This window comes from Aphelocoma coerulescens, chromosome 4A (assembly GCF_041296385.1).
Source record: "Aphelocoma coerulescens isolate FSJ_1873_10779 chromosome 4A, UR_Acoe_1.0, whole genome shotgun sequence".
NCBI classification, from domain to species: Eukaryota; Metazoa; Chordata; class Aves; order Passeriformes; family Corvidae; genus Aphelocoma; species Aphelocoma coerulescens.
The window spans coordinates 12978059-12991106 of record NC_091018.1 but is presented as its reverse complement, the minus strand read 5'-3'; the positions used below and the strand labels follow the sequence as shown (position 1 = coordinate 12991106).

General features: G+C 36.8%; 1 protein-coding gene across 5 annotated transcripts in view; it reads right to left on the bottom strand.

Annotated features, from left to right (window-relative positions):
* The window catches only part of LOC138110453 (phosphatidylinositol-binding clathrin assembly protein-like), a 29117-nt gene continuing 16069 nt past the window's right edge, over positions 1 to 13048 (bottom strand). For 3 of the 5 annotated variants that reach the window (XM_069015357.1, XM_069015360.1, XM_069015359.1), the window contains exons 9-21: positions 12929 to 13014; positions 11720 to 11843; positions 11119 to 11255; positions 10719 to 10822; positions 9751 to 9897; positions 9248 to 9307; positions 9038 to 9148; positions 8252 to 8368; positions 8104 to 8134; positions 7520 to 7640; positions 5396 to 5452; positions 4930 to 5037; positions 1 to 4359 (exon numbers count right to left, since the gene is read on the bottom strand). In XM_069015357.1, coding sequence (XP_068871458.1) covers positions 4345 to 4359; positions 4930 to 5037; positions 5396 to 5452; positions 7520 to 7640; positions 8104 to 8134; positions 8252 to 8368; positions 9038 to 9148; positions 9248 to 9307; positions 9751 to 9897; positions 10719 to 10822; positions 11119 to 11255; positions 11720 to 11843; positions 12929 to 13014 — 1218 coding nt within the window. In that variant the 3' untranslated portion in view covers positions 1 to 4344. The remainder of the gene's footprint in view (positions 4360 to 4929; positions 5038 to 5395; positions 5453 to 7519; positions 7641 to 8103; positions 8135 to 8251; positions 8369 to 9037; positions 9149 to 9247; positions 9308 to 9750; positions 9898 to 10718; positions 10823 to 11118; positions 11256 to 11719; positions 11844 to 12928; positions 13015 to 13048) is intronic. The other 2 variants (XM_069015358.1, XM_069015361.1) reach the window with 2 other exon arrangements.

Sequence of the window (13048 nt, the reverse complement as noted above, 5' to 3'; positions counted from 1 at the left end):
TTGCATATGCCAAAGTTTATTTTTTTCCAAAACTTGTTTCATCAAATAATTGGATATGAGCAATTTTTTAAAAAATGAACAATTTGCGTATTAACAAACTGTGAAGTTCCACAATTAAAATATCAACACAGCCAGTCTTGTGCTTAGGCTTCTTTTTAAAAAAATTATTCATAGAACATAAACCCTTGGATTTTTGTTCTGGTTTGTGGCTAGTGTATTTTTCACACATTCTGTATTCTTATAAAATGAAGGAACTCACATAAAGGAACAGCTGTACAAGAATACATCTGAAAAAAAGCAACCTAAATTATCATAGCTCCTTTTAAATAAATATCCAATAAAAGGCACAAACCTGTCATGGGGGAAAACAAAACGTACAAAACAAGACCTATTAAATAAATAAAGTGTGGGTTGGGGTGAGGGAAATCTGTTCCAGCACCTATTTTGTCATTGCTCCAAGATAAAATTCCAGCTGAACATTTGGTAAAGGATTAAGCTTAATCACAAGGATACACATCTGAGATATACTGAAAGATTTGACGTTACAATTCCTGTTGTAACTGTACCAGTTACTACAATCTCTTTAAATAAATGATCATGAAAGTCTGCATAAAACAGTGATGCTGCCATGTACAGATCAATGACAAGTCAGATACATCTTCAGAGTCATAGCAACAGGTTTTCTATATTCCTAGCTATCAGTAATGTATAAATGATAACATGTACAGTTTCCATTGCTCAAAAATATAATCTTTAAATGGAAATAAATGACTGATACAGTGCCTTTAGATGTTATCCTTACAATACAAACTACCCCAAACAAAGTTTTCCTTTTTATGTACAAATTAAGCACTGATCCACAGTGCATACTATTCTACTTGTAACCCCCCCTCCCTGCCACACATCAAAAAATCCAGCTGGGAATAGATACACCCTGTATTCAATCTTGTAGTCAGAAGTTCTGTTGTTGTTACTTTTGTGGGTGTGGTTTTTGCTGTTGGTTTTGGTTTTTTTTCCTTAAACAGAAGTCCATTTGTAATTTTTACCTATAAATATTCCACCACTATGTGCACAGAGCTGAGATTTTTCCGGTACACATGTCCAAAATTTATTAAAAAAAAAATCCATAACTTCTTGAAGGCAAAATCAAACTATATCTAGAGAACATTAGAAAACCCCAGTTATTTAGAGAGGTACACACCCAAGTCCAAGAGGCCTCACACAGTCCACCTTTCCAAAGTCCCTCAGAAATTATCCTATGGTGTATTCCATGATAGAGAGCCTGCCTGTGCAGCATCAAGTCCCAACAGTGAGGCTCAAGTGACCCACTAAAGTACAATAATGCAAAGCGTACAGCACACGTCAAAGTCTTCCTTCCTTGTTCAGACAAACATGGAAAGACATCTTAGTTACCAGCTTCCTGAAGTATTCAGAACATGATTCTGATCCAACGAGTTGGAAGGAAAGTCATATTTATATACATCTCTCTTCACTCATCCCAACTGCTATTCGCAGCTCCTGTGGGCTGGATACAGTCACCCTCAAGAACAACAAAGTGGGGCTTTTTGTGGAGAGTAAGTTCTGAGCCATAACAAGCCTTGACAGCATCCTAAGTCCTTGGTTTTCACTTCTCATGTATATGATTTAAGCACATACTCTGCCCTTTTACGTGTCCCAATATATGCACAAGGAAGAGGTGGGCAAAACCCAGTCCTGTGCACTCATGTGCAGAGAGAAGGTGCAAAGTGATCTCTGCTTCACAAGGATCAAGCTAAAAGCTGTGTTTCAAAGCATCAAAAGAAGGTAGGTTATTAAGTTTTTAAAACATACTTTGTGGCTGTTTCTCCTTTTTTAATACTAATTAAGTTGGTATCAGACAGCTTTGCTACAAGAAAGCAGACCAGAAGAACCATTAAAAGATCCAGAGCAAATCAGAAGTAGTGGAAACTATTATTCCAGTACTGAATCCATTTCTGAGCCAAGTATCTTCCAGATATTCAGAATGCTCTGCAATAAAGCTGTAAAAATATATACTGCTTGCCAGGCATTTATTTGCATATTTTATTAAAATATCAAATTATTACTTATACAACTCAGTATAAGAAAAAACCTAACAGCTTACAGGAACTGCCTGCTTGTAGCACTCTCACCTCCGCCATTAATGCCCAGACATTTATAATTACATGGACTGGTCTATTTGAACACAGGACTTTTGATTGCTGAATAAATCTATGGAATTCACTATTTCTTAAATGAACAGTCCCCTCAACACAATGACCCATTCTAAAGGACATCTATTCCCTCATCATGCGGAGGGCAACTATAGGCACTGAAGAACTCATTGGCTTAAAATTGTACAATTGTTCAACCCAATAAAGGTGGATTAAAGCTTGAAGCCCTTAGTAATTCAAACTTGAACATTAAACTGCCATGTACTGTCCAAATTCTTTCAAAATCAATACACATCAAGGAACACCAAGTTTAAAATTTCTGCAAGGTTTCATTTTCCAGGAAATTAGCAGTTAAAGATTCCAAGGGTCGAGGAGCGGAGTTTTATTTTGCTTCTTTTGTATTAATTCATTTGGCAAAATATTTACCATAGGATTAAGAAATACTACTTTTGCACTCTTTGGACAGAATGAAGTATTTGGAAAAAGAGAAGGGTTGTCTCACTGTGAGGAATATGCCTAATTTAGAAGTTCTCTACAGGGGAGTTTGACAAGATTCTCAGGCCTATCTGCATTTATGGTGAGAGTCAGGTATTTCTGCAGCTACAGACACCCCAAAGGATAAAAGACATACTGCTCTGGAGGTCTATTTATTGTAGCAATAGAAAACTCAGCTGTAATAGGAATCATTATTAGAAGTAATTTTACAGGAGAGCTTTTCATTGCATTTTGCCGCAAAACTTCTGGAGGAAAGGTTGTTCCCACTTCTATCTACTTAATTATAACTTGGGGTTTTTTAATGCTACCACTTTTTATCAGACAGTGAAAAATACAAGATAAGGCATTTTCATAGCCTTTCAGTTCTGGAGGAAGATTCTTAAATACAACATATGTGCCAGAAGTCTGCACACATCTGACCCATTGTGAACAGCATTCTTCATAAATTAGTTGATTTTAAAGATTTTCCTCTCAAAAAGATTCCGGATTTCTTAACGTAGCATTTTTATGTTGAAATTACTACAGAAGAAAAAGATTTCTGCAGCATCAAAGAAACAATTATCTAAAAGTTTACACATATTTACACATTTAAAAATAATTATTTTTATATGGTTTATAACTAGGTTCTTATTTCAAAAAAGAAACACAAGCTATTCTCTACAGCTGGATAATTTCAAAATAGTTGGCAGTTCACAAGAGTCAGCATGATTGCAAGGTTTGATTCTTTTGACCTAATGGACTTTAGAAAGAAGAACTGGCTCTCTTGCCTCTACTGCAGTTATCAACAAGACTCTCAAACTGCTCCTGTGTGCTGTGGCTGGGGCAGCGACAGCTACTGGCTGCCAAGGCTGCTCTTCCCTGAGCCCGTGGTGGGAGATGCCACCTCAGGGAAGGCACCCATGGAAGGGCAGCTGCTGGCACCTGCTGGAGGCTGTGTGAGCTGCTCTGTGCCACTCTCATTTCCCCTGCTCCACCACAGACTTGCAGCCTTGCAGCTGCTGGCTCTTTTTACTTAGCCCTGTAATACTGACATACCAACGGAGCAATTTATTATTTCTACTATAGCTATCTATCTATGTAATATGTCTCTTGTTGATTCACAGCATTTCAAACTCACATTATAAAGTTTGCGAATTACTATAAGCTATTCTAATGTGAAAAAGCTGTCTGATTTCACACAATATTGGCCTTATGATAATGCAAGCATTGCTCTACCAGAGTATTTATTAGAGCACATAAAAATTTTATTGCTCAACTTGATTTATGTTGTGTCTTGGTTACAACAGCCACAGAATTGATGGATAAAATAAATAGTTTTGACATCCTCCGTCAATTCCTAAAGCAATCCACTGATGATAAAGGTTGTAGAGCAATCATGTGACCTTCTCCTCGATTTTGAAGATGATAATCCAGCTTGCACCTTCTGAGTCAACCTCAATAAAAATACGTTTTCTGCTGAGCAGTTAAAAAAAAAAAAATCAGGGAACAACCATGACTTCACACTGCAGTGACTGTTATAAACAAGAATCTCTAAAGCATTGCAGGTCAAAATAATATTGTATTATACAGGGAATAAACAGTTGCCCTGTTCAGGAATACATCATGGAAAGATTGAAGTTCAGTCTTTTCTTTTTTTACCAGTATTTGGTTGTTCTTACATCTTGTTGCTTTGGTGGCTCTACATAAACTGTATCTGTGAAACAAAGATTATGTATTAATGCCACTTACATAACAAATAGTTTCCCAGTGTTTTAGAATAATGAATCTATTTGACCGCCTTGTTACTTTTAAGTTAAGTCTATAGGCTTTAGCACTTTAAAAAAAACCCCAAAGAATATTAAGACCAAGGTATTTGGATGATGGGAATACAGTTTCTCCAGTGTGAATGATCTCTTGTCCATGTCTTTTTCAATCCCCCATCACCTGATCCTTCAGGAAGCTTCCAACACTGGTCTGGTCAGTATGACTAAACCAAGTACCCAGCTAATGTCATAGGGAGACTAAAACCTACATGCCTTCACCACTCCTGTTAGCTTAATATTGAAACAGTGAGGGGTAAAAATCTGCTTTTTACTTTCTTCCTTGCTTCCTGCAATTTCATCATCTGAATTTGCCTCCTCACCAGCAAAAGCTCCTGCCCTTGACTGAGGAACCCCTCACTTTCATGGGGAGAAATACACCAGCAGCCCTTTATGAAGCATTTGGTTGTGTTTACCAAGGCTGAAGTTTCAATGTCATCACAAGATTAAAGAGCACCGTTCACCTGAGTTTCAGAAACAGGTGCAAAAGGATTTGTTGGCCTCAGACCAGACTGTGTATACATCATTGACTGGGGTGCCATCAAAGGAGCAGCTCCAACCTGAGGAGGTACCTGTAAAAAGAACAAAAACCCACAAAACAAATATATAAAATTAAAACTACTTCCAGAAAATACACGTTTTTGTATTTTAGGTATAGTAGAAAATAAACATATAGATACACAGACACACAATAAAGTCAAAGTTTTTAAAAACTATATATAAAAACTGCTTTATATATATATATATAAACTGCTATATAAACCTCAGAGTAATCTCTTTCAATGCAGTATGAGAAACATACCAGATTTCACACACTATTGCCAATACATTTAATTTGAAGGATGGTTTGAACATCACAATGCGTGACATGAAACCTACTGGTAGAGACAACAAAGTGTTCAGGAATGCAAAACAAAGCACGTTACTTACCATTCCATATACAGGCACTTGAGGTGTGGTCAATGGGTATGTGATAGGAGCAGGTACCTTTAATCAAGAAAATTTTAATATATTTTAGAGAAACTCATGCATACTTAGTAATATATATAAAACTTTTGAAAAACACATATTTTTCAGTACTTAAAATAACCAATGTATTTACAAGAAATTGACTTACATATCCAGGATAGTGTACTCCATTCTGGCATAGCAAAAGGATAAGATAGAAAGTTATTTAGTAGGTATTTATGCTGGAAATTCTAACTCAGGGATGGATTCAAGTCCAGTACTGTAATAGTCTGTAACTACACTCAACTAATTTATTAAAACAATTAAAGCGCGAGGAAAAAAAGTGCAAGGACAGGAGCATCAGCAATTATGCTTAGAAAGCTACCACTAGTACGACTTAGAGCAAAATTAGAAATTTTACTACACCTAGCCACATTTGAGCATATTGCTTGCACATGCATGTGTGTGAGAAGCTTTTAGAGGGCATGGCATGCAATGCTCCTTCTTCCTCCCATTATGTGAGAAGGACATAGAAAAAAAGCCAAGAAAGCCAGTGACCATTCAGCTTAAGAAGTGAATAGCAACAGATGTTCAGTCAGGTCAGTGTTGCCCACATACTAACAACTGATGTCAGCAACATATCACAATATGAAAAAAGAAAAATGAAGAGCATTTTAAGCCAGAAATACCTTCTATCAGGGTATGTTCACAAGCACAGCAATGCATGTGCTTCTTAAGGCCATGCTTTGTTAAGCAGTGCTAATTCTACTGAAACCCAAGTGCTGGATGAAACACTTGGCAATGGGATAGGCTGCAGTGGTACATGAACTGGAGGGTTAGTTCTGAGTGCCAGAGGCCCAGCCAGGACACTGAGACATTTGCAGTTCTGGGGCACAGATTTAATGAGGCTCGTAGCTGAGCTAGATCTTCACATCATTAATTGTTGGGAGTTCCAGGCAAATGTGTGAGCAGACACCTGGCATAAAACACTCAAATACTTAGACCTGATGAACACATGATATAAAACCATAACTTTAAATCCACAGTGATCAACAGGTAGTAAGGTACCCTCTATGTTCCAGAACTAAAAATGCATCAGCACTCTAACAACACATTCTAGAGCACCTAGACGGGATAAAGAGATCATATGGTCTCAAAAAATCTTACATAAAGTGCAATACAACTGTGCCCTCTCATCAGTTTTTTTAAGTCTCATTTTTGAGTCCAGTACTGGATTTAATACTGTATTCAACTTTTCTAATTCTGAATGAGCATAGTCATGTAAGACAAGGAAAACAAGCATTAGAGCAGAACTGTTCTTATTGCAAAATTAAGTCAGACAGCAGTCCAAAATTCACAGCAAATGTGGTAATTACCCTAGTTGTATGCATAACTGAGATGAATGTTCTACTTCCCTCTAAGACAGCTATATTTTAGAAGTGATTCATATTTATATGAATATATTATAAATACAACACACTTGAAAAATCTCTTTTAAAAGCATCGAAAAGTCAGTTGCCTACAAATATCCCTCCTAGAAATGAAAATTCTTCATTTAAATAACTATAAAAGATACACTTAACATTTCGTACTGTGTTAAAAATACGAAGTTGCTGTTGAGCATTATTAAAAGTCCAGAGTGCTGCTTGACCTCATTATTAAGGTGCCTTGCAGGGGTTGCAGCAGTTTTTAATGATAAAACTGAAAAAGGAGCAAAGACTGGAAGGAACAGCAGTTTTGCCCTTAAAACGCATTCTCAGGATTCTTAAAGGGGGATGTTTGTGTGCACATGTGCGTGGGCAGGGGAATGGGAGTATTTCAAACATGCACATCAGGAATTTTCTGGACTGGGATCATTTGTTTCAATCCAAAAAGAATTTATGAACTGAGACAGGTAATCAGACTTTGACTTGTCCTTAATGGACAAGGTTTACAGTGAGGGGAAGTAAGGCATGCTAAAATCTCTACCTCGTTCAGTGTGACCCTGTGAGCATTCCCTGCTACCCCCAGTCTTATATCAAATGCCTTTTTGTTCTTTATAAATTAGCTCAAGCAGAGAAGCAGCATTTGCTAGAACGAAGTGTGATTGCATAGTACAGAAATTACCATGTGTGGAATAGTGGGTAAGGGAGTCGGGTTCCATGTGGTTGATGTGCTTGTTTTTGCTTGCCAGTTTGTTCCACCAGTAAGTTTTTTCTCTGTAGGCTGAGACCACTGCATATCTGATCTAAAATGAAACCATGGTGTTAGTTTTCATGGGGGGGGCAAACAGCTAGAGTAAAACAACATAAGGAAACCAAAACATGCCTTAATGCATGCACACAGATGAAATCTGAAGAAACACTCAGGATTTTCAGTAATTACTTATGTATCTGTTCTCCAGTAAGTGTGAAATCTGGGGGTTCTGTTTATGTTAAAAGTAAACTATCAGTACTGCACTGTACAATATAATAACTGGAGTCTGATGTAACTCTTAGAGTGTTTCATAAAAACACTTCAATAAAAATACAGGAATTGCAAAACTAAAGTGAGCTACTTCACTGTGTTACAGTGGCTGACCACAAACACACTGTTCCAATGCACTTCTCAATTATTTCAGATTATTTCAAGAGTTGAGATTCTTGCCACGTTAGTGCCAGAGACTATCAAATAGTCACGTGAGAATATTCTAAGTACATATATGCACTTACTTTTTGGATGGAGTTCCTCCGAAGCCAAGATCTGTGGGGGAAAAGAAACAGACAAAATCCTTAAGCGTTTTAATTTGGGAGGGAAAAAAAAGCTTGTTTTACTTTCAGTAACAAATGGGAAAGTTAATTTTAAAAGCTTCACACTTACTTCCTACTAGATTAGCAAGTGAAGAATCAAGGTCATTTGCCAAAATTTTTCCACTTTGCTGGCTGGCTACCGTGGCTCTTTGACTTTGTGGTGGTACTGTGGGTTGCAATACATCATCTAGAAAGTTAAAACCTAAACAAAGAAAATAAAAGCAACTGTTAACAGAATGGTTACATTGCATTTAATAAACGACATCCATAGGCCAGGGAGGTATTTTCTTTATAGAACACTAATTTGAGCATTTATATGTGAAGGTTCAACATGATGAAAGTATTTAAAGACTTTGATAGAAGCATAGTTTAACTTATTTTTCATCGAATACTATATTGTACCTACTAATCTAGAAGAATCTTTAATTGTACTTCAACAATACTTTACAGAAGAGAAAGACTAACTCAGGTATTCTTCAAGCAGCACACACAACTAGTTCTGCACTTCTGCAAGTGCTTTGCCTCTCAATGGAGTCAGAGGGAAGTCATCATCATGCATCAAGAGAAAGCACAGAAGACAAATGAACATGAGCTTACCCATTAGGAGACATCCAGTGGGCCACGTTCAAAGTTTGTAACCCCAGAGAGAGAGGAAACAATTATTACACAGAGAATGAAATCAGTCAAAGCTAATTTTAAAGTAAATAACTAGAACTGAACTGATTGCCTCTTATCAGCCCATAATCACCTTGCAAATATATTAAGTTATTAAATTTTCAACTGCAATAGCCATTATGCTAAATTGTTAAGCAACTGTTGCCTGTAGGGTATAAATTAGTCATATGGCAGCTTTTACCACTTGCAGTCCTGTACTCTGGTGCTGTAGATTTTCCTCCAAAAACAGCATCAAAGTCCACATTAATTGTTGAAGAGGTGGTACTCGGAGGAGCTGAATGAAGAGGAAAACCTGAAAAAAAAATTTGCGTAATGAAATACACCCATGAAGTAATATCATTCATTCCAGTGAAACCAGAAAGTTTTAAAAAAACCAAAAAAATCAAATTACCATCAACAGTCACAGGATGGTACACAGAAGCATATGTTGGTTTATGACCACTAAAGTCATCTTTGCAAAAAGAGAGAAGAAAAGAAGATCAGTTTTAAAGAGAAAAAGGAAGAGGGAGCCCAACAATTAAGTCTGCAGTTAAGAATTTTTACTATTATAAAAAGGTTTTTTTTATTTTACAGATTTGAAAAGTCAAGTAACTCCTGCATTCCCCATTACAAAATAGAAAGGTTGCAGTTTGAAAGAAATCAGCAGATTTCAGCAACACTGCAAGTCTTAGGATGTCTAGACTGGGCAAGCAGAACAAAATAATAATTTATTTTGACTATAGAAATAAACGTTTAAGGAAGCATATAATTTACTACACCTGGAATTAATGCACTACTTTCACTTGTTAATAAAAAGTGAAGATTGGCCCAAACCACAAGAAGATTCCATGGCCCACTTTATTAGCATTATTATCTCCAGTTGCAAATAAATTACATGGGGTTTGTTTTTTTTACCACTAAACAGTTCCACTGTTTGTTTGGAGGAAAAAGAAGAATTGATGAAAGGGGTGGCAGATTTTACAGCTTCTTCAACTGGCTTCATGTCAAAGATGTCCAGATGAGGTGGAGAACCAACACAACCATTTGAAGACGAGAAAGGACCTTTCGGACGCAGAAGTGAAGGAAAGAATACAGAGTACAAATAATGGAAAAGAAAAACAGACTGAAATGATTGACTATGAGAATCTCTAGACAAATTGTAAATACTCCACCTAATGGTCAGCCCTTTTAGATATACAATTTTAGTTTCAGAGAAAAATCCTAACAGCTCTCTATTAGGGAAAAGATTTCTAGTATTGACATTGGGTGGGAAGGGGAGAACGACAGATCATATATCAAAGAAGTCAGACACTACATTTTTGGCTTCAATAATCTAACTTTTAAATAGCATGTAAGAGTAGCAATTCCACCTATTAAAACACTAACATTTACCATGGTGTTATAACATTGCCTTCTTTTGGCATTTAAGCCATTTCTTTGACATCTAACCTGACTGTTCTCTGGAAGGATGGGTGAAGAAACTGGAGTCCACAGCTTTTTTACAAGAACTCTGAAGTTACCAACACCTTTTAAATGAGAAGTATATTAAATATTGCTTAATTAAATGGAAATACTAGTCCAGGATCTTTTCAGTTACACCTGCTTATTTCATGGTTTTACTTCCCAGTATTTTTCAACTTTGATCTTTAGTTACATTTCTTCTCCCTGTCCCCTTTACTGAACAGTTCCGCTCTTTTGTTCCATCAACATTAATGCTGTGCTCATGAAAGTTTGTCAGTTTTCAGATTATTTCCTTCATATTTTGTTATGAATGTTTGGATGCAAAATAGTTAAGGTTTAAGATGCAGATTCAATTAAGTATGAACCTTGTATTCTAAGAATTCCCTCATCATTTAGACAGTCAAATCAAAGTATGAGCTCACCTCCCCAAGCACTGCTTGCTGATGTTGATATAGCTGGAGTACTTTGCACAGTTGGAACAAAGGCAGGCTGAAGATCAAAAAGATCACTAGAAAGGTTGGGCATGCTGAATAAGAAATGAGAGAGAGAGAAATATGAAGATATGTAACAGGCATTGTATTCTTGCTTTTACGAACACTCATACCAATCTCATTTTCTCTTATTCACTAGCAGCCCATCAACAATAGTGGTACAACAAACTGGTCATTAAGCACCTACTGACAAAATTCCTGTGGGTACACCAAGAAAGCATCAGCAAAAGGTACCTGAGAGGTAACTAGGATCACAGTTTTGAAGTTAACTGTGCAGCTACAGGCCAGTGCAGTAATTTCTGCTTCTTTCAGAAAGCAAAGTATCTCTCACCTATTTGTTGTGGGTGCTGGTGTAGCAAAGAGGTCAACAGCGACAGTGGTATTCACACTTTTTCCTGATAAAGTGCTTGGGGATGCTGATGTGGAAGTGGAATTTGATACTACAGAGATCTCTCTTAATCGCTGCTCCTGAAAGATGAGAGAGACAGTTGGCATTTTAGTCTTGTTTATTAACATTTGAGTCCTGGAGACCTTTTCCAATAAGAAACTTTTAATTATGGTCTTAATAAATAAAACAGTTATTCTTCTGTAAAGTCCTAAAACCAGAAAAATAGTTGAAATTAGGAATAAGAGTATTTGTTTTAACAAAGCATGTAAAAATCAAGGTGAGACCTGACATTTTAAATAATTATTTTTTAATCCAACAGCAGCAACATCATAACCTTGTTTTCATTCATTTCAGGTTTACATCCCCCACTACTTCTAGATACACCCACTGCATTTTACAGCACTGGTCAAAGCACGGGTGTATGTTTCACACAGCTCACATTCCTCACATAGAGCACTAAGTGACCTTGCAAGCTTCCTCACCATGCACTATTCTATCCAGTTATAAAAATCTTGGAATACAAAACTTGTTAAAAACTTTGTACCTTCAGTGCCTGCAGTCTAACTTGTTCCTCCTCCAGTGCCTGCTGCTTTTCTTTCTCATCCATCCGGCTGAATGACATTCCTGTATTGGCAAGTGTGGAAACAGCACTGGATAGGGCACTGGCTCTAAAAACAGCAATAATTTAAAAAAATGTTATTAAAAAAACCACAGTCAGGTATACATGATTTACAGCTTAATCATCAAGTGCCTTATCTAGTCATGTGTTATCCTCATTCCCAGTCACATCTTCCCTTACTGTCTGGTACATAAGAGCAGACATCCCAAAACCAGTTTGGTGACAAAGAGGCACGAGTACACAGAGTCACTCCCTCGAGTTTCAGCAGGTAGGAACTGGAAAATGCGGAACACAGCAGCTGTCTTTTCTCTTTAAAGTTATCTAGATTTGACTGGAATGTTATTCAAATGGCTGAGGCACAGAAAGTTGTTTGTACACTACGTAACAGCAAAGAAACCACAGCAGTTATTGCCTATTTATTACATGTATGAACAGAATATTGTGGCAATGAACCCATATATTCTTACCAAAAAAAAATCTGAGGAGAAAGACAGCAAACTGGGAAAGTAGCTCAGCCTGGTACATTTATCAATATTTACCAAGTTGCTGTGGGAGAATGTCTATGCCAAAAGAGATCTCTCATTATTCAGTCAGAAGTATTCTCATACATCCCAATGCCGTATTTGACAGAAAGAATAACACAATTTCTTTCAGCACAACATATCTAAGCTAATTTGGCTGTTCTGAGGAGGGACTGAAGAACTTTTATGAGAAGTTCAAGATAAGTTCATGGTCTGAGAGGTAGACCATAAATATATAAAGATAAATAATAACAATTTAGATAAATACCATCCTATCTTGGGTAAGAAGAGTATCAAAATCGAAACACATTATCAATCTTACAAGTCAAAGGACTTTAAACAGGTAAAAGCTAACAAGAATAATATACAAGGTCTCAGCTCAGTTGTTTATTACAGCATAATCAGAAGTCTGTCTGAGACACAGGCAGACATACCTACATTTCAAATGTGGCTAAGCTATCAGACTATTACTCACTAGATACTTCACTTACATTTCTAGGAAGATACAGTCAGAAGTGAATAAAAATCAAGAACACCACATGACTGAATTCTGAAAATTGTTAGAATGACAAATCTTAAGTACAGGCATTGCTGTAATTCACTGGGTGCTCACCTGCTGGCAGCAGAGACTTCCTTTGTTTTCTTTCCCTCCACAGAAGCCAAATGCTGTTCCAGTGCCTCAAGCAAGCTGCTGGGTGCCTAAAATTGGAAGTATTTATAAAACACTGCTTCT